At 43.0% G+C, this 21,311-nt stretch overlaps 2 protein-coding genes across 2 annotated transcripts in view; one reads left to right on the top strand and one right to left on the bottom strand.

The window, feature by feature from the left end:
• The window catches only part of marchf4b (membrane associated ring-CH-type finger 4b), a 36,868-nt gene extending 31,310 nt beyond the window's left edge, over positions 1–5,558 (bottom strand). The window contains exons 1-2 of the mRNA XM_052523297.1: positions 4,446–5,558; position 4,354 (exon numbers count right to left, since the gene is read on the bottom strand). Of these exons, the coding sequence (XP_052379257.1) occupies position 4,354; positions 4,446–4,874 (430 nt within the window). The 5' untranslated portion in view covers positions 4,875–5,558. The remainder of the gene's footprint in view (positions 1–4,353; positions 4,355–4,445) is intronic.
• A 2,012-nt stretch (positions 5,559–7,570) lies between these two features.
• The window catches only part of smarcal1 (SWI/SNF related, matrix associated, actin dependent regulator of chromatin, subfamily a-like 1), a gene marked incomplete at its 5' end in the record, with an annotated part of 32,657 nt that continues 18,916 nt past the window's right edge, over positions 7,571–21,311 (top strand). Inside the window, 9 exon segments of the mRNA XM_052521833.1 lie at positions 7,571–7,726; positions 7,837–8,425; positions 8,579–8,629; positions 8,817–9,071; positions 11,868–11,918; positions 16,463–16,646; positions 19,659–19,681; positions 19,684–19,773; positions 19,776–19,807. Coding sequence (XP_052377793.1) covers positions 7,571–7,726; positions 7,837–8,425; positions 8,579–8,629; positions 8,817–9,071; positions 11,868–11,918; positions 16,463–16,646; positions 19,659–19,681; positions 19,684–19,773; positions 19,776–19,807 — 1,431 coding nt within the window.

The following is a 21,311-nucleotide window of genomic DNA, read 5'->3' as shown; positions in this document are numbered from 1 at the left end:
TACCAAAAAACTGTTAAACAAATCAAAATAGATTTTATATTTCAGATTCTTCAAAGTAGCCACCCTTTGCCTTGATGACAGCTTTGTACACTCTTGGCATTCTCTTAACCAATTTCACCTGCATTTGCAACAGTTTGGAAGGAGTTCCCACATATGCTGAGCACTTGGATGCTTTTCTATCACTCTACGGTCCGACTCATCCCAAACCATCTCAATTGGGTTGAGGTCGGGTGATTGTGGAGGCCAGGTCATCTGATGCAGCACTCCATCACTCTCCTTATTGGTCAAATAGCCCTTACACAGCCTGGAGGTGTGTTGGGTCATTGTCCTGTTGAAAAACAAATGATAGTCCCACTAAGCGCAAAACCAGATGGGATGGTGTATCGCTGCAAAATGCTGTGGTAGCCATGCTGGTTAAATGGGCCTTGAGTTCTAAATAAATCACAGACAGTGTCACCAGCAAAGCACCCCCACACCTCCTCCTCCATGCTTCACGGTGGGAACCACACATGCGGAGATGGGTGCATCACTTGAGTGGGTTGAGTCTCTGACGTGATCTTCCTGTCTGGGTTGGTGCCCCCTTCAGGTTCGTGCCATGGGTGAGATCTTTGTGGGCTATACTCAGCGTTGTCTCAGGGTAGTAAGTTGGTGGTTTGAAGATATCCCTCTAGTGGTGTGGGGGCTGTGCTTTGGCAAAGTGGGTGGGGTTATATCCTGCCTGGTTGGCCCTGTCCGGGGGTATCATCGGATGGGGCCACAGTGTCTCCTGACCCCTCCTCTCTCAGCCTCCAGTATTTATGCTGCAGTAGTTTATGTGTCAGGTGGCTAGGGTCAGTCTGTTATATCTGGAGTATTTCTCCTGTCTTATCCAGTGTCCTGTGTGAATTTATGTATGCTCCCTCTGATACTCTCTTTCTCTCTCTCAATCACATTTATTTATAAAGCCCTTCTTACATCAGGATTCTTCCTAGGTGCTGGCCTTTCTAGCCACTGTGCTTCTACACCTGCATTGCTTGCTGTTTGGATTCTTAGGCTGGGTTTCTGTACAGCACTTTGTGACATCGGCTGATATAAAAGGGCTTAATAAATACATTTGATTGATTTGGGCTGCAAATTCCGAGACTGATAACTCTAATGAAATGATCCTCTGCAGCAGAGGAAACTCTGGGTCTTCCTTTCCTGTGGCGGTCCTCGTGAAAACCAGTTTCATCATTGTGCTTGATAGTTTTTGTGACTGCACTTGAAGAAACTTTCAAAGTTCTTGAATTTTTCCGGATTGACTACCTTCATGTCTTAAAGTAACTGTCATTTCTCTTTGCCTATTTGAGCTGTTCTTGCCACATTATGGTCTTTGTCTTTAACCACATAGGTCTTTCTCCTGTATACCACCCCTACCCACAATACAACTGATTCACTCAAGGAAAGGAAAATAAGGAAAGAAATTCCACAAATTAACAAGGCACACCTGTTAATTGAAATGCATTCCAGGTGACTACTTCATGAAGCTGGTTGAGAGAATGCCAAGAGTGGTATACAGGAGAAAGACCTATGTGGTTAAAGGAAAATAAGGAAAGAAATTCCACAAATTAACAAGGCACACCTGTTAATTGAAATGCATTCCAGGTGACTACTTCATGAAGCTGGTTGAGAGAATGCCAAGAGTGTGCAAAGCTGCCATCAAGGCAAAGGGTGGCTAAATATAAAATATATGTTGATTTGTTTAACACTTTTTGGTTACTACATGATTCCATATGTGTTATTGCATATGTTTGACGTGTTCACTATTATTCTACAATGTAGGAAAAAAAATAAAAAAACTTGAATGAGTAGGTGTGCCCAAACTTTTGACTGTTGTTGTATGTTGAACAGGATTTCATAGCCTTTTTGTTTAGAGGGACTGGATGAATAGAAACAGGATGCCAGTGTCTATGACAGCAGGAGCAGCATCTCAGTCACAGAGCAGAGAGGAAATACAGAGCAGAGAGGAAATACAGAGGAAATACAGAGCAGAGAGGAAATACAGAGGAAATATAGAGCAGAGATTAAATACAGAGCAGAGATGAAATACAGAGCAGAGATGAAATACAGAGCAGAGAGGAAATACAGAGTAGAGAGGAAATACAGAGTAGAGAGGAAATACAGAGTAGAGAGGAAATACAGAGCAGAGATGAAATACAGAGCAGAGATGAAATACAGAGCAGAGATGAAATACAGAGCAGAGAGGAAATACAGAGTAGAGAGGAAATACAGAGTAGAGAGGAAATACAGAGGAAATACAGAGACACTGTACTTTTGACACTGGACAAAAGTAGTGCACTTTACAGGGAATAGGCTGCCATTTAGGACACAACCTGAGAGAACACTACTGAATAAAACAAGCTCCGTGTGAATCACTCTAAGTGAAGTTTGGCCTTGAAGAATCCCTCCTCTCTATGCGTGCTTCCTCTCTGGCTTGTGTTGAATATCAATTTCCTGTCTGAGAAAAAAAAACTTCAAAGCTTTAACAGTGTAAAAGGTTTCTAGTGTCGGGGGTGAATTTAACATGTTATTTATTATTAAACTCCAGGGATTTCAGAGGCTCACTTCATGTCACATCGCCTCTCAACTACTGGGTACTCTCATTCTTTACACTAAGGGTCCCAAACAGCACCCTATTCCCTATCGGCCCTGGTCAAAAGTAGTCCACTATAAAGGTATTAGGGTGCCATTGGGATGCAAACCCGGCTGTGTCAAGTGCTGTAACTTGACTGCAGGATAAAAATGCCAATAATGAGCAGCACTCCAGCTAAGAACAGAACAACTGGATGAGTTAAGAGGACAACCTGATAACTAGTCAGCACTCCAGCTAAGAACAGAACAACTGGGTGAGTTAAAGAGGACAACCTGATAACTAATCAGCACTCCAGCTAAGAACAGAACAACTGGATGAGTTAAGAGGACAACCTGATAACTAATCAGCACTCCAGCTAAGAACAGAACAACTGGGTGAGTTAAAGAGGACAACCTGATAACTAGTCAGCACTCCAGCTAAGAACAGAACAACTGGGTGAGTTAAAGAGGACAACCTGATAACTAATCAGCACTCCAGCTAAGAACAGAACAACTGGGTGAGTTAAAGAGGACAACCTGATAACTAGTCAGCACTCCAGCTAAGAACAGAACAACTGGATGAGTTAAGAGGACAACCTGATAACTAATCAGCACTCCAGCTAAGAACAGAACAACTGGGTGAGTTAAAGAGGACAACCTGATAACTAATCAGCACTCCAGCTAAGAACAGAACAACTGGGTGAGTTAAAGAGGACAACCTGATAACTAATCAGCACTCCAGCTAAGAACAGAACAACTGGGTGAGTTAAAGAGGACAACCTGATAACTAGTCAGCACTCCAGCTAAGAACAGAACAACTGGGTGAGTTAAAGAGGACAACCTGATAACTAATCAGCACTCCAGCTAAGAACAGAACAACTGGGTGAGAGGACAACCTGATAACTAATCAGCACTCCAGCTAAGAACAGAACAACTGGGTGAGAGGACAACCTGATAACTAAAGTGAAGAATGGAAGTTGGAACTTGTTGGAAGATGTGAAAACAAGGGTTCCAGTTTGCATTACATGATGAGTTGGACGATTTCTCTCAACCTTAAATTATTGTCCCTCATGTTCCTCCTGAATAGTGTAGTGAGACATATGAATCAATATCGTCTCCAAGACAAACAATAGCATAATATATACCATTTAGCAGACGCTTTTATCCAAAGCGACTTACAGTCATGTGTGCATACATTCTACGTATGGGTGGTCCCGGGAATCGAACCCACTACCCTGGCGTTACAAGCGCCATGCTCTACCAACTGAGCTACAGAAGGACCACAATGACTAAAGATGGGAGAATATAGTCCTAGGTACAGTTCCCGACTTCCCAGTGTCCTGTACTGTTTCAGGCAGTGTGTGAATGAGTGGGAAACATTATTCGATTTCTCCTGCAGGTAATTGTTTCTATGTTTTATGTTCACACTCAATGTCAGTCTATAATCTGTTTTTGGTAGTTCTGTTTGTCTCTAATTAATCAACCAGAGAGACAGAGGGTTTATCTGCCCAGAGATCACTGATATGGTGACCCCTGTTTACCCAGAGACCACAGACCACCCACTTATTTGGGCTCTCTCCAGGCATGCCTTACAGATGGAGGCGGGTTGCAGCGGAGCCATTCTGAGGGTACCGGAACGGTGGTGTCAAAGGAACGTCTAAGGGCCATTAATTCAGACAAAATGTCACTCCTTCTAGAATAAGTAGCCTTTACTGAGATGAAAAGCTCCTCAGCCACATGACAGCTGACGATTCTGACACCAACCCTACCGTGGCTCTTGGGTGATGCCACCTGAGGACTCAGATCATAACAGCAAAACAAAGCCAGTGTTGTGTTAAGGGTCTATCCAATATCACCGTTTCAGGTCCCTGGAAGCAGATCCTGCAGACAGGTGTCCTGAGGCTGCCACTCTCACTATAACTGCACAAGGAGAACCTCTGATCCAGCTTGTCCTTAGCCCAGCTATCAGAGGAGCTGCTGCGGTGTAATACCCCCGATGGCTCTGCCGCATCAACCCAGCCTGAGCCCCCCGCCAGTCTGTCTCTCTCCGGCCCGCTGGCACCCCCCGGTGGCGGGGCAGTCCGTATGTCCCCCGGACCCAGATGGGCCGTTAACGTGCTGTTGTCCGGTCCACTGACGTCTGAAGGGACCCCATGGCTGTCCGGTCCGTGTCCGGTCATGGGGATCAATACCGATACCGGAGACGGGGGCCGGAGTAACAGCCCCTTCAGGTCACCAAATAGGACGAAGCAGCGGCTCTTCAGCATGTCTGGACCACGCAGCATCACTGAGGAATTAGCAGCACCATGTCTGGACCACGCAGCATCACTGAGGAATTAGCAGCACCATGCGATGACACTAAGGCTAAAAAGCTCCTCTACAAATCATTGAATAAAATGTGATGTCTACTTACAGGAAGTGTTACCCCCTAAAAAAAAGTCCAAACTGCCTTGGCACCTTTTCCCATTAATAACATATTCCATTGGCGCAAACAAGTATCTGAACACATTGGATATTCGGGTCGTTTCGGCTAAAGCATCAATAAATAGTTCAAACAGGCTTTTTCATCCCCAAAGATGAATCTACTCCCACAGTATCTTCCAGAGTGGTCCAAGAGACAGGCATCATCCCATTGGTTCATTGTTGAAGTCTGGTTGAGAATATCTGTATGGGTTTCTCATAGATGTGCCATTCATCACAAATGGTGAATCAAAGAATCTGTTCATAGATAACTATCCAAAGCGAAACTCTGTCTGTCGTTGGCGTGCTGTTCAAAGCTTCCAGGGAGCTGTCGTTAGTTTTCAATGCATCACCGTCGCTTTCGTAACCACCGAATTTCAATGCTCAAAGAACACAATGGTTCGTGCGTATCCCATAAACTATATTTCATCCCAGCTTTCGGACTGTGCTAATGTTTGGTCGCACGCATTCCTTCTAGGTGTCTGTCTGTGTGATCATTGGCTGTTGATTTTGTGCTCACGCTGCAGTTTCAGTGCCATGATTCCTGGGACAGCTCCCAAGCACAGCACGTCACCACAGCAAGGAGTAGAGCCAGAGAACAATCTGCTCAGAATAACAAAAGGAGGAAGCTAGACATCGTAATAAGCCTTTATATTATTTATAGCCTGTAAATGTAGGGTCCGTATGTCCAGCAGAGCCGACTAATAACACAACTGACGCTACAATATTCAAATTAAACGTGCTGAAGGCAAAGCACAACTAGATTTCTTTAATCAACTATAAAAATATAACATTGCATTATTAGCATAAAATAACACACCAACAGTAACTCTTCAACCATTCAAGTTAGGTATACTATAACCAGTCACTACTATAACCAGTCACTACCACTACTATAACTATAACCAGTCACTACTATAACCAGTCACTACTATAACCAGTCACTACCACTACTATAACTATAACCAGTCACTACTATAACCAGTCACTACTATAACCAGTCACTACTATAACCAGTCACTACCACTACTATAACTATAACCAGCCACTACTATAACCAGTCACTACTATAACCAGTCACTACCACTACTATAACTATAACCAGTCACTACCACTACTATAACCAGTCACTACTATAACCAGTCACTACCACTACTATAACCAGTCACTACAATAACCAGTCACTACTATAACCAGTCACTACCACTACTATAACTATAACCAGTCACTACTATAACCAGTCACTACTATAACCAGTCACTACTATAACCAGTCACTACTATAACCAGTCACTACCACTACTATAACTATAACCAGCCACTACTATAACCAGTCACTACTATAACCAGTCACTACTATAACCAGTCACTACCACTACTATAACTATAACCAGTCACTACCACTACTATAACCAGTCACTACTATAACCAGTCACTACCACTACTATAACCAGTCACTACAATAACCAGTCACTACTATAACCAGTCACTACTATAACCAGTCACTACCACTACTATAACTATAACCAGTCACTACTATAACCAGTCACTACTATAACCAGTCACTACTATAACCAGTCACTACCACTACTATAACTATAACCAGTCACTACTATAACCAGTCACTACTATAACCAGTCACTACCACTACCACTACTATAACCAGTCACTACTATAACCAGTCACTACCACTACTATTACTATAACCAGACACTACCACTACTATTACAATAACCAGTCACTACCACTACTATAACTATAACCAGTCACTACTATAACCAGTCACTACCACTACCACTACTATAACCAGTCACTACTATAACCAGTCACTACCACTACCACTACTATAACCAGTCACTACCACTACTATTACAATAACCAGTCACTATATTTATATATAGTATCACTGCACATATTCCTGTTTCTTATTGTAAAACTAATGGTATTTAAATAATAAAAAAACATTTTAAAAAAAGTATTGAAACAATAAAATAACATTTTTAAAAAGTATTGAAAGGATTAAAAAACTTTTAACTTAAAAGAAAAGCGCCGAACATTTGCCCCACGTCACTTCCTCCGCAGGAGTTCCAAACAAGAAACCAGAAACTGCTTAATATAATTACGAATAACTTCTTCTTTTGTTGTTTTAGCGTAGGTCGTTAGCGAAAATATGTCGTATTTAGATATAGCTAGATAACTCCGCTACTTGTTTATTCATATTTCGCTTACGGATATGGGCTGTGATCTTTTCCGACATGTTAGCAAGCTAACGATAGCTAGCTAGCTACAACCTAACATGCCAGCAAATAAGCAGGCAATATAGCGAGCTAATAATTAACCATGTCGAGCTCTTTGACGGCAGAGCAGCAGCAGAAGATAGAGGAGAACAGACGGAGAGCTTTAGCGATTAGAGCACAGAGACAGGCTGCTCAGTCTAACAACCAGACGCCCGTATCAGGGCTCAACAACCCTGCCAGTGCTCCTCAGCAAGGCATTAACACTCACCCTGGTCCACCTTCTAACTCAACTCCCGACCAGGACTAACTCATCATCCACCTAATACTGTGCTTCAGAATGATGTTCCACGGGGTCAAGACAGGAGACCTAACCAGTTGTTTTCTAGCCCAAGGGACAAGTCTGGACAGAATTCACTATTCTCCAATACTGCCACTAAACAGGTGAGGAGTGATACTTTGACGTTTTGTACAGTTATATTTGGGTTTGGTTTGTCTGTTGTCAATGACCTTTGTTTCTAATGTACTGTATTTTGTTGTCTTTGTCTCCTCAGATTAAAGTAATAGACCCACTACCTCTCCCAAAGGGACAACATTCATTGAAAGGGTTAGATGTGTCTACAGGAGGAAGCCCCTCAGTGTTCAAACCACTTCAGCCAAAGACAACAGGTTGCCCATCATCTTCTGTTTCTGGAAGTTCCACTGGTACTGGTAGTTCATATGGAGCCAAGTCATCATCATCATCATCATCATCATCATCAGGCCAGAACGTCTCCTCTGTGTTCAAACCTCCACAGCTGAATAAATCAGTATTACCTGGTCCGTATCCTACTTCTACAAGTGCAACTGGCAGTTTCTCTGTTTCTAAACCTCATCCAAAGACCTCTTCCTCGGGGCTGTCTTCCCATTCTGCCGTTGGTAGTTTCTATAAACGAGGAACCAAACATGGAGCCACATCACCATCCGTCCAGAGTGCTGCTCCCTCCAGCGGTACTGATGTTAGTAACTCTCTACCTGGGAAGAACCCTGCCGTCACAGTCAGAGGGAAATGTGTCTCTCACTCAGAGGAGCGGTTCAGAGTGGAAGTCGGTTACCACGCTGAGCTGATTGCTGTGTTCAAAAACATCCCTTCTCGGAACTATGGTGAGTTTTAATGGATGTATTTAAATTCATCCTGGTGATTTGTCCGGTTGAAAGGTTGAATTACAGCCCTATATAGAGCAATAACTAATATTAATTTTCTATTCTATACCCTTGTTTACTATGTTTTGTTGTTTATCTTGTTTATCCCAACAGACCCTGCTACCAAGATGTGGAACTTCAGCCTTGAGGACTATCGTCAGCTGAGTATGAGATAGGCCTACACACATCATATACTTTAAGAAGATAATCACATGTATTGGTCAAGTGAAGATGTATTGTCTTTGTCCAAATAGACACTCTCTTCCCAATAGGGCTCCAAAGTAGTGCACTGTATATGGAATAGAGTGCCATTTGGGACCTTCTAAGAAGGCCCATGTATTTCCTGTTGTAGTGGAGGAGTCTGGCTCCATCTCCTGTATATGTCTGAAACCTCTGGTGGGGGGTATTGACGTGGCGCCGGCGTCTAGCCGGTCCCGTGACACTGCTGCGCTTGGGGCCCTGCTGAAGCTGTGTAGTGGCTGGCAGAGACCAGGGGCCACCGTACAGGGCCACGCCACCCTGGTGTCACGATCACGCTTCGAGGTCGACGTTGGGTACCATGTTGACGTCATCGCTGCTTTCAAACAGATGCCTTCCAAGAACTATGGTAAGTGAAGCCTGTTTTGGGCTGTTGCGGTGACAGTATTACCACCACACCGGCAGTCATGGCCGCAGTCAAATTCCACGTGACCATTCAGTCATGGTAATATTCTCTTATGCACTCTGGACATGTGTTGGTAGTAGACTTACCCAAGTCGCTAATGACCATGAGGTCACTAATGGCCTGGTACTCAGGACTCTATTGTCCCTCTAACCACTCTGACATCAATGCAAATGCAATCATAAATCACATCAAACACTTATCATCAAAACAGTTAATGCTTTTAAAACTCAGCTTTAGGCTGCATTTAGGCTGCATTAACCTCACAGTTTTTTTTTTTTTTTTAACCTTTATTTAACCAGGCAAGTCAGTTAAGAACATATTCTTATTTTCAATGACAGCCTGGGAACAGTGGGTTAACTGCCTGTTCAGGGGCAGAACGACAGACCTTGTCAGCTCGGGGGGTTTGAACACACAACCTTCCGGTTACTAGTCCAACGCTCTAACCACTAGGCTACGCTGCCGCCCTGTGATGATCAGTTTGAAGAAAGAAGTTCAACAATAGTTTGATACTGGAAAACCTGGTCGTTGTGGATGTTGTTTCAAATCCAAACACAAGGAAAGGGACGGTGTGAGGTGATGATTCATTCAAAGCATTTCTGAGGTGGGGGGGGTTGATAGGTCCTCTAGTTACAGCCTTCTGAGGTCATAGGGGGTTGATAGGTCCTCTAGTTACAGCCTTCTGAGGTCAGGGGGGTTGATAGGTCCTCAGTTACAGCCTTCTGAGGTCATGGGGGGGTTGATAGGTCCTCTAGTTACAGCCTTCTGAGGTCATAGGGGGGTTGATAGGTCCTCTAGTTACAGCCTTCTGAGGTCATAGGTGGGGGTTGATAGGTCCTCTAGTCACAGCCTTCTGAGGTCATAGGGGGTTGATAGGTCCTCTAGTTACAGCCTTCTGAGGTCATAGGGGGGTTGATAGGTCCTCTAGTTACAGCCTTCTGAGGTCATGGGGGGGGGTTGATAGGTCCCCTAGTTACAGCCTTATTCTAAAATGGATTAAATTGTTTCCCTCATTAATCTACACACAATATCCCGTAATGACAAAGAAAACATTTTTTAAAGCCATTTTTGCTAATAGAAATTAACATTTACATAAGTATTCAGACCTCAGTACCTTGTTGAAGCACCTTTGGCAGCGATTCCAGCCTCGAGTCTTCTTGGGTATGATGCTACAAGCTTGGCAAACCTGTATTTGTAAATTGTAATAATAATAATAACTTGTTCTCAACTTGCCTACCTGGTTAAATGAAGGTGAAATAAAAAATAAAAAAAATAAATTTGGGGAGTTTTTCCCATTCTTCTCTGCAGATCCTCTCAAGCTCTGTCAGGTTGGAAGGGGAGCGTTGCTGCACAGCTATTTCCAGGTCTCTCCAGAGATGTTCGATCAGGTTTAAGTCCGGTCTCTGGCTGGGCCACTCAAGGACATTACGAAAACGTCCTGTTGGAATGTGAGCCTTCGCCCCATTCTGAGGTCTTGAGCGCTCGAGCTTGTTTTCATCAAGGATTTCTCTGTACCTTTCTCCGTTCATCTTTGCCTCGATCCTGACTAGTCTCCCAGGACCTGCCGCGGAGAAACAGGCTGTCATGCTTTTTACTGAGGATTGGCTTCCGTCTGGCCACTCTTCCATAAAGGCCTGATTGATGGAGTGCTGCAGAGATGGTTGTCCTTCTGGAAGGTTCTCCCATCTCCACAGAGGAACTCTAGAGCTCTGTCAGAGTGAACATCGGGTTCTTGGTCACCTCGCTGACCAAAGCCCTTCTCCCTGATTGTTCAGTTTGGCCGGGCAGCCAGCTCTAGGGAGAGTCTTGGTGGTTCCAAACTTCTTCCATTGGAGAATGATAGAGGCCACTGTGTTCTTAGGGAACTTCAATGCTGCAGAAATGTTTTTGGTACCCTTCCCCAGATCTGTGCCTCGACACAATCCTGTTGGCATACAGAGTTTGGGTGGACTATCACCTGTCATGCAGAGAGAGGCTGTATGCTCCTCAACTAGTGGTTGATGTGTGGCGTGAAATAAGTATTCTTATAAGCCCAGACATTTCTTTATGCCAAAGCAGAGCTGCTGCTCTTTGCCAGCTGTTCCTCTATAAAACCGGAGTAGCATGATGTGAACTGCAGGAAAGCAGCATACGGATGACATGCCTTTCCCCCTGCCTGTGTTCCTTCTCATCTGATAACGGGCCATTCTAAATCCAAACACATTTTTTACATATTAGCAAATACGAGATTATAAATGGAGAATATGATCACTTGATGAGAGAACAGCAGCCTGAGGAAAGGAACAGAGGTTTTCAAATGGTAGCCTGTAGTCGCATCATGCAGCCTGTATGTTTTGATTTCTAAGGTTTGTATCATTCACATCTAAATCTATCTACTTTTACGCTCAACACTTCATATGTACACTCGCTCTGGAATGGGAAAAATATCCTTTATTTTATTCAGCTAAGTTCAATTATATTATTCTTACAATAATATAAAATAATGGTACGAGACTTATAAGCATATCTGGTCTGCTAAATGAACTAGTCTATTGCACATAAGAGCTGTTAAACATATGTTATTAATGATCGATGACCGTGAGACTGGCATTTGCATGACAATAACCGGCTGACAATTTCACGACAGCAACAGTTTGTTCATTTTCCTACTATTTTCAAGCGTGTTATTTCATTTGCATATATTCATCAGTATCATGTTTTAGATAGTACTGTGTGATATTATATGTTCTCTCTTTTGTTAAGATATGAAGACAAGAAGGTGGAGTTTCTTGCTTGAGGATTATAAAAGACTTAGTAAGTATTATCCTGTTGTGACCATGTTTCCGCTAGCCTTCTCTTCTCTGCTGAATTGTCTGCGACTCATTCTATAGTCAGTGAGTGTTCTGTGTTCTATAGTCAGTGAGTGTTCTGTGTTCTATAGTCAGTGAGTGTTCTGTGTTCTATAGTCAGTGAGTGTTCTGTGTTCTATAGTCAGTGAGTGTTCTGTGTTCTATAGTCAGTGAGTGTTCTGTGTTCTATAGTCAGTGAGTGTTCTGTGTTCTATAGTCTGTGAGCGTTCTGTGTTCTATAGTCAATGAGCGTTCTGTGTTCTATAGTCAGTGAGCGTTCTGTGTTCTATATTCATGAATGTTCTGTGTTCTACATTCTGTGTTCTACATTCGGTAAATACATTCGTAAAGTATTCAGACCCCTTGACTTTTCCCGAAAATGTCTTGTTCTAAAATGTTTTCCTCATCAATCTCCACCCACTACCCCAGAATGACGACGTGAAAAACATTTTTTTTTTTTTTAGAAATGTTTGCAACTGTATAAAAAAACAGATACCTTATTTACATAAGTCACCAGATCCTTTGCTATGAGACTTGAAATTGAGCTCAGGTGCATCCTGTTTCCATTGATCATCCTGAATATTTATACAACTTGATTGGTGTCCACCTGTTGTAAATTCAATTGATTGGATATGATTTAGGTTTTTCTGTTTTTTATTATTAATACATTTGCAAATTTCAACAAATCTGTTTTGCGTTGTCATTGTGGGGTGTTGTGTGTAGATTGATGAGGATTTGTTTAATCCATTTTAGAATAAGGCTGTAACGTAACAAAATGTGGAAGAAGCAAAGGAGTCTGAGTACTTTCCGAAGGCCCTGTGTATTCAGTGTATGGTGTGTGTTCTATATTCAGCGAATGGCATGTGTGTGTGTGTGTGTTCTGTATTCAGTGAATGGTGTGTGTGTGTTCTATATTCAGTGAATGGTGTGTGTGTGTTCTGTATTCAGTGAATGGTGTGTGTGTTCTGTATTCAGTGAATGGTGTGTGTGTGTGTTCTATATTCAGTGAATGGTGTGTGTGTGTGTTCTATATTCAGTGAATGGTGTGTGTGTTTTCTGTATTCAGTGAATGGTGTGTGTGTGTGTGTTCTGTATTCAGTGAATGGTGTGTGTGTGTGTTCTGTATTCAGTGAATGGTGTGTGTGTGTGTTCTGTATTCAGTGAATGGTGTGTGTGTGTGTTCTGTATTCAGTGAATGGTGTGTGTGTGTGTGTTCTGTATTCAGTGAATGGTGTGTGTGTGTGTTCTGTATTCAGTGAATGGTGTGTGTGTGTGTTCTGTATTCAGTGAATGGTGTGTGTTCTGTATTCAGTGAATGGTGTGTGTTCTGTATTCAGTGAATGGTGTGTGTTCTGTATTCAGTGAATGGTGTGTGTTCTGTATTCAGTGAATGGTGTGTGTGTTCTGTATTCAGTGAATGGTGTGTGTGTGTTCTGTATTCAGTGAATGGTGTGTGTGTGTTCTGTATTCAGTGAATGGTGTGTGTGTGTGTTCTGTATTCAGTGAATGGTGTGTGTGTGTGTTCTGTATTCAGTGAATGGTGTGTGTGTGTGTTCTGTATTCAGTGAATGGTGTGTGTGTGTTCTGTATTCAGTGAATGGTGTGTGTGTGTTCTGTATTCAGTGAATGGTGTGTGTGTGTGTTCTGTATTCAGTGAATGGTGTGTGTGTATTCAGTGAATGGTGTGTGTTCTGTAATCAGCGAATGGTGTGTGTGTGTGTTCTGTAATCAGCGAATGGCATGTGTGTGTGTGTGTTCTGTATTCAGTGAATGGCGTGTCTGTGTTCTGTATTCAGTGAATGGTGTGTGTGTGTGTTCTGTATTCAGTGAATGGTGTGTCTGTGTTCTGTATTCAGTGAATGGTGTGTGTGGGCTCTGTATTCAGTGAATGGTGTGTGTTCTGTATTCAGTGAATGGTGTGTGTTCTGTATTCAGTGAATGGTGTGTGTGTGTTCTGTATTCAGTGAATGGTGTGTGTGTGTTCTGTATTCAGTGAATGGTGTGTGTGTGTTCTGTATTCAGTGAATGGTGTGTGTGTGTTCTGTATTCAGTGAATGGTGTGTGTTCTGTATTCAGTGAATGGTGTGTGTGTGTTCTGTATTCAGTGAATGGTGTGTGTGTTCTGTATTCAGTGAATGGTGTGTGTGTTCTGTATTCAGTGAATGGTGTGTGTTCTGTATTCAGTGAATGGTGTGTGTGTGTGTTCTGTATTCAGTGAATGGTGTGTGTGTGTGTTCTGTATTCAGTGAATGGTGTGTGTGTGTTCTGTATTCAGTGAATGGTGTGTGTGTGTGTTCTGTATTCAGTGAATGGTGTGTGTGTATTCAGTGAATGGTGTGTGTTCTGTAATCAGCGAATGGTGTGTGTGTGTGTTCTGTAATCAGCGAATGGCATGTGTGTGTGTGTGTTCTGTATTCAGTGAATGGCGTGTCTGTGTTCTGTATTCAGTGAATGGTGTGTGTGTGTGTTCTGTATTCAGTGAATGGTGTGTGTTCTGTATTCAGTGAATGGCGTGTCTGTGTTCTGTATTCAGTGAATGGTGTGTGTGGGCTCTGTATTCAGTGAATGGTGTGTGTGGGCTCTGTATTCAGTGAATGGTGTGTGTGGGCTCTGTATTCAGTGAATGGTGTGTGTGTGTTCTGTATTCAGTGAATGGTGTGTGTGTGTTCTGTATTCAGTGAATGGTGTGTGTGTGTTCTGTATTCAGTGAATGGTGTGTGTTCTGTATTCAGTGAATGGTGTGTGTGTGTTCTGTATTCAGTGAATGGTGTGTGTGTTCTGTATTCAGTGAATGGTGTGTGTGTTCTGTATTCAGTGAATGGTGTGTGTTCTGTATTCAGTGAATGGTGTGTGTGTGTGTTCTGTATTCAGTGAATGGTGTGTGTGTGTGTTCTGTATTCAGTGAATGGTGTGTGTGTGTTCTGTATTCAGTGAATGGTGTGTGTGTGTGTTCTGTATTCAGTGAATGGTGTGTGTGTATTCAGTGAATGGTGTGTGTTCTGTAATCAGCGAATGGTGTGTGTGTGTGTTCTGTAATCAGCGAATGGCATGTGTGTGTGTGTGTTCTGTATTCAGTGAATGGCGTGTCTGTGTTCTGTATTCAGTGAATGGTGTGTGTGTGTGTGTTCTGTATTCAGTGAATGGTGTGTGTTCTGTATTCAGTGAATGGCGTGTCTGTGTTCTGTATTCAGTGAATGGTGTGTGTGGGCTCTGTATTCAGTGAATGGTGTGTGTGGGCTCTGTATTCAGTGAATGGTGTGTGTTCTGTATTCAGTGAATGGTGTGTGTTCTGTATTCAGTGAATGGTGTGTGTGTGTTCTGTATTCAGTGAATGGTGTGTGTGTGTTCTGTATTCAGTGAATGGTGTGTGTGTGTTCTGTATTCAGTGAATGGTGTGTCTGTGTTCTGTATTCAGTGAATGGTGTGTGTGTGTTCTGTATTCAGTGAATGGTGTGTGTGTGTGTTCTGTATTCAGTGAATGGTGTGTGTGTATTCTGTATTCAGTGAATGGTGTGTGTTCTGTAATCAGCGAATGGTGTGTGTGTGTGTTCTGTAATCAGCGAATGGCATGTGTGTGTGTGTGTGTTCTGTATTCAGTGAATGGCGTGTCTGTGTTCTGTATTCAGTGAATGGTGTGTGTGTGTGTTCTGTATTCAGTGAATGGTGTGTGTGTGTGTTCTGTATTCAGTGAATGGTGTGTGTTCTGTAATCAGCGAATGGTGTGTGTGTGTGTTCTGTAATCAGCGAATGGCATGTGTGTGTGTGTGTTCTGTATTCAGTGAATGGCGTGTCTGTGTTCTGTATTCAGTGAATGGTGTGTGTGTGTGTTCTGTATTCAGTGAATGGTGTGTGTGTGTGTTCTGTATTCAGTGAATGGTGTGTGTTCTGTATTCAGTGAATGGCGTGTCTGTGTTCTGTATTCAGTGAATGGTGTGTGTGGGCTCTGTATTCAGTGAATGGTGTGTGTGTGTTCTGTATTCAGTGAATGGTGTGTGTTCTGTATTCAGTGAATGGTGTGTGTTCTGTATTCAGTGAATGGTGTGTGTTCTGTATTCAGTGAATGGTGTGTGTGTGTTCTGTATTCAGTGAATGTGTGTGTGTGTTCTGTATTCAGTGAATGGTGTGTGTGTGTTCTGTATTCAGTGAATGGTGTGTGTTCTGTATTCAGTGAATGGTGTCTGTGTGTTCTCTATATTCAGCGAATGGCATGTGTGTGTTCTGTATTCAGTGAATGGTGTGTGTGTTCTGTATTCAGTGAATGGTGTGTGTGTGTTCTGTATTCAGTGAATGGTGTGTGTTCTGTATTCAGTGAATGGCGTGTCTGTGTTCTGTATTCAGTGAATGGTGTGTGTGTGTTCTGTAATCAGCGAATGGCGTGTGTGTGTTCTGTATTCAGTGAATGGTGTGTGTGTTCTGTATTCAGTGAATGGTGTGTGTGTGTGTTCTGTATTCAGTGAATGGTGTGTGTTCTGTATTCAGTGTGACTCTGTTCTCTGTTCTACTTCCCAGTGGATGCTCTCGGTGCCATTCCATCGGTAGAGATTGAGCCTCTCCCTAGAGGTGTGATCCAGGTGTTCTCTGCCCTGTTTCAAGGCAGCCAGACATGGCCATCAGAGGTTCCTGAAGCTGACCTGTCCTCCATTGACCCCTCATTGACAGGTCGTCTCATGCCCTTCCAGAGAGACGGTGTCAAGTAGGTGTTAGTCTCACTGTTATCATGACCATACAACTCATAAATAGAGAGCAACAGTAAATAACAATAGTGGGACTATATACAGGAGGTACCGGTACAGAGTCAATGTGGAGGCTATATACAGGGGGTACCGGTACAGAGTCAATGTGGAGGCTATATACAGGGGGTACCGGTACAGAGTCAATGTGGAGGCTATATACAGGGGGTACCGGTACAGAGTCAATGTGGAGGCTATATACAGGGGTACCGGTACAGAGTCAATGTGGAGGCTATATACAGGGGGGTACCGGTACAGAGTCAATGTGGAGACTATATACAGGGGGTACCGGTACAGAGTCAACGTGGAGGCTATATACAGGGGTACCGGTACAGAGTCAATGTGGAGGCTATATACAGGGTATTACGGTACAGAGTCAATGTGGAGGCTATATACAGGGGTACTGGTACAGAGTCAATGTGGAGGCTATATACAGGGTGTTACGGTACAGAGTCAATGTGGAGGCTATATACAGGGAGTACTGGTACAGAGTCAATGTGGAGACTATATACAGGGGTAACGGTACAGAGTCAATGTGGAGGCTATATACAGGGGTACCGGTACAGAGTCAATGTGGAGACTATATCCAGGGTGTACCGGTACAGAGTCAATGTGGAGGCTATATACAGGGCTACCGGTCCAGAGTCAATGTGGAGGCTATATACAGGGGGTACCGGTCCAGAATCAATGTGGAGGCTATATACAGGGGGTACCAGTACAGAGTCAATGTGGAGGCTATATACAGGGGGTACCGGTACAGAGTCAATGTGGAGTCTATATACAGGGTATTACGGTACAGAGTCAATGTGGAGGCTATATACAGGGTATTACGGTACAGAGTCAATGTGGAGGCTATATACAGGGTATTACGGTACAGAGTCAATGTGGAGTCTATATACAGGGTATTACGGTACAGAGTCAATGTGGAGGATATATACAGGGGGTACCGGTACAGAGTCAATGTGGAGGCTATATACAGGGGATACCGGTACAGAGTCAATGTGGAGGCTATAAACAGGGGATACCGGTACAGAGTCAATGTGGAGGCTATATACAGGGGGTACCGGCACAGAGTCAATGTGGAGGCTATATACAGGGGATACCGGCACAGAGTCAATGTGGAGGCTATATACAGGGGGTACCGGCACAGAGTCAATGTGGAGGCTATATACAGGGAGTACCGGTACAGAGTCAATGTGGAGGCTATATAAAGGGGGTACCGGTACAGAGTCAATGTGGAGTCTATATACAGGGTATTACGGTACAGAGTCAATGTGGAGGCTATATACAGGGTATTACGGTACAGAGTCAATGTGGAGGCTATATACAGGGTATTACGGTACAGAGTCAATGTGGAGTCTATATACAGGGTATTACGGTACAGAGTCAATGTGGAGGCTATAAACAGGGGATACCGGTACAGAGTCAATGTGGAGGCTATATACAGGGGTACCGGCACAGAGTCAATGTGGAGGCTATATACAGGGGGTACCGGCACAGAGTCAATGTGGAGGCTATATACAGGGGGTACCGGCACAGAGTCAATGTGGAGGCTATATACAGGGGTACCGGCACAGAGTCAATGTGGAGGATATATACAGGGGGCACCGTGTCGAAGTAATTGAGGTAATATGTACATGTAGGTAGAGTTGTTAAAATGCATAGATAATAACAGTAGCAGCAGCGTACTGGGTTGTATTCATTAGGGCACACCAGAGCAAAAATGTTTAGCAACGGAAAGGGGAAATCAGTGTTTCATATTGGACATTTCCAATATTTCCCCCTTCTTTTGTGCCTAATGTATACAAATATTATGTATCTGGTTCTTATATAGTTTCATATTGTGATAATCAGTCTGTTTGTATGACACCTTGATTGTCTTCTTCTCCAGACAACGTTTGTTTTGTTCGCTTGATGGTTCTTGGTCTGTTTGTATGTACAGTTGAAGTATGTACACTTAGGTTGGAGTCATTAAAACTAGTTTTCAACCACTCCACAAATGTCTTGTTAACAAACTATAGTTTTGGCAAGTCGGTTAGGACATCTACTTTGCATGACACAAGTAATTTTTCCAACAATTGTTTACAGACAGATTATTTCACTTATAATTCACTGTATCACAATTCCAGTGGGTCTGAAGTTTACATACACTAAGTTGACTGTTCCTTTAAACAGCTTGGACAAATCGAGAAAATTATGTAATGGCTTTAGGAGCTTCTGATTGGCTAATTCACATCATCTGAGTCAATTGAGGTGTAATTGGGATTGCAGCATCATGTTGTGGAGGTGCTTTGCTGCAGGAGGGACTGGTGAACTTCACTAAATAAATGGCCTCATGAGGAAAGGAAAATGATGAGGATATATTGAAGCAATATCTCAAGACATCAGTCAGGAAGTTAAAGCTTGGTCCCAAATGGGTCTTCCAAATGGACAATGACCCCAAGAATACTTCCAAAGTTATGGCTTAACGACAACAAAGTCGAGGTATTGGAGTGGCCATCACAAAGCCCTGACCTCAATCCTTTGGAAAATTTGTGGGCAGAACTGAAAAAGCATGTGCGAGAAAGGAGGCCGACAAACCTGACTCAGTTACACCAGCACTGTCAGGAGGAATGGGCCAAAATTCACCCAACTTATTGTGGGAAGCTTGTGGAAGGCTACCTGAAACGTTTGACCCAAGTTAAACAATTTAAAGGCAATGCTACCAAATACTAATTGAGATTATGTAAACTTCTGATCCATTGGGAATGTGATGAAAGAAATTAAAGCTGAAATAAATCATTCTCTCTACTATTATTCTGACATTTCACATTCTTAAAATAAAGTGGTGATCCTAACTGACCTAAAACAGGGAATTTTTAACTAAGATTAAATGTCAGGAATTGTGAAAACGGAGTTTAAATGTATTAGGCTAAGGTGTATGTAAACTTCCGACTTTGACTGTAGTTGTATTAAACCCTGGTTGTCTCCTCCAGCTTTGCGGTGTCCAAAGATGGCCGCTCCTCCTGGCTGATGACATGGGACTGGGGAAGACAGTTCAGGCCATTTGCATAGCTGCCTACTACAGGAAAGAGTGGCCTTTATTAGTGGTGGCCCTTCTTCTGTCAGATTCACCTGGGCTGAGGTACAATCACATCTATTATTAGCTATAGACCTTGGCATTTCTTATTAGCTATAGGCCTAGACTATGACATTTATTAAAATTATAAATTGCGTTTTTTTCTCAGTGTTCAATAATAGTCATGGAGTGGTACGTTATCGAGGAATGCAAAGTTAGTGTTGTTTTTGCCCTGATGGTTCTTCATTAATCGGTTCTGTTCTTTCTGTTTAGATAGACACCGTGTCAGGCTGTTCTTTACATTAGTGTTAGTGGAATCTGGATAAGAGCGTCTGCTAAATGACTTAAATGTAAATGTAAATGTAAATGTAAAGAGGACTACGTGGATTGGTATTAGCAAAGTGTTTTGTTTCTAAGCACTGTAATCCCTACTAGTCCTGTAGCTCCATTAGGTCATTTATTTTAAAGAAGAAACCAGGAACCATTTTCTTTGTCTCGCGAGCACCCAGTAAATTAAACAGTACATTATGTGGACATGGCACACCCAGACGCTGTGAAGGACTGTGCTCTGTTTATCACTGTATTGAATAGAGTTTTGTCTGTGAATTGTTTTGTTTGCAATGCAATGAAAGTTGGTCTCCATCAGTCCTTTGTCCTATTCATCCACTCTGACTGCATGTCCTATGTGTCACCGTGTCCTATGGGTCTCTCTGGTTTCTTGTTATTCCTCGTGGTTCTGGTGTGTTCTGCTTCGTCAGGGTGTCTGTTAGTGGTTTTAAAATATATCCTTGAAGTGTAGAGGATGCTGTCAAACTGGAGCAGGGGGCTAGTTCTCATTTTAATTGGCCCATCAGGTTTGCAGTCAAAGAGGAAGGTCTAGTCTTGGGCATGCCAGAAATGTCCAGATTTTGCTCTTGTTAACTCGACTGTACCTCCCAGACGTGCTCTAGAATGTGTAGGACTCTTGTTAACTCGACTGTTCCTCCCAGACGTGCTCTAGAATGTGTAGGACTCTTGTTAACTCGACTGTTCCTCCCAGACGTGCTCTAGAATGTGTAGGACTCTTGTTAACTCGACTGTTCCTCCCAGACGTGCTCTAGAATGTGTAGGACTCTTGTTAACTTGACTGTTCCTCCCAGACGTGCTCTAGAATGTGTAGGACTCTTGTTAACTCGACTGTTCCTCCCAGACGTGCTCTAGAATGTGTAGGACTCTTGTTAACTCGACTGTTCCTCCCAGACGTGCTCTAGAATGTGTAGGACTCTTGTTAACTCGACTGTTCCTCCCAGACGTGTTCTAGAATGTGTAGGACTCTTGTTAACTCGACTGTTCCTCCCAGACGTGCTCTAGAATGTGTAGGACTTGTCAACTCGACTGTTCCTCTCAGACGTGTTCTAGAATGTGTAGGACTCTTGTTAACTCGACTGTTCCTCCCAGACGTGCTCTAGAATGTGTAGGACTCTTGTTAACTTGACTGTTCCTCCCAGACGTGCTCTAGAATGTGTAGGACTCTTATTAACTCGACTGTTCCTCTCAGACGTGTTCTAGAATGTGTAGGACTCTTATTAAC

The sequence above is a fragment of the Oncorhynchus keta genome, chromosome 7 (assembly GCF_023373465.1).
Source record: "Oncorhynchus keta strain PuntledgeMale-10-30-2019 chromosome 7, Oket_V2, whole genome shotgun sequence".
Classification (NCBI taxonomy): domain Eukaryota; kingdom Metazoa; phylum Chordata; class Actinopteri; order Salmoniformes; family Salmonidae; genus Oncorhynchus; species Oncorhynchus keta.
The sequence above is the reverse complement of the archived record's forward strand: the minus strand, read 5'-3'. Positions and strand labels throughout refer to the sequence as shown.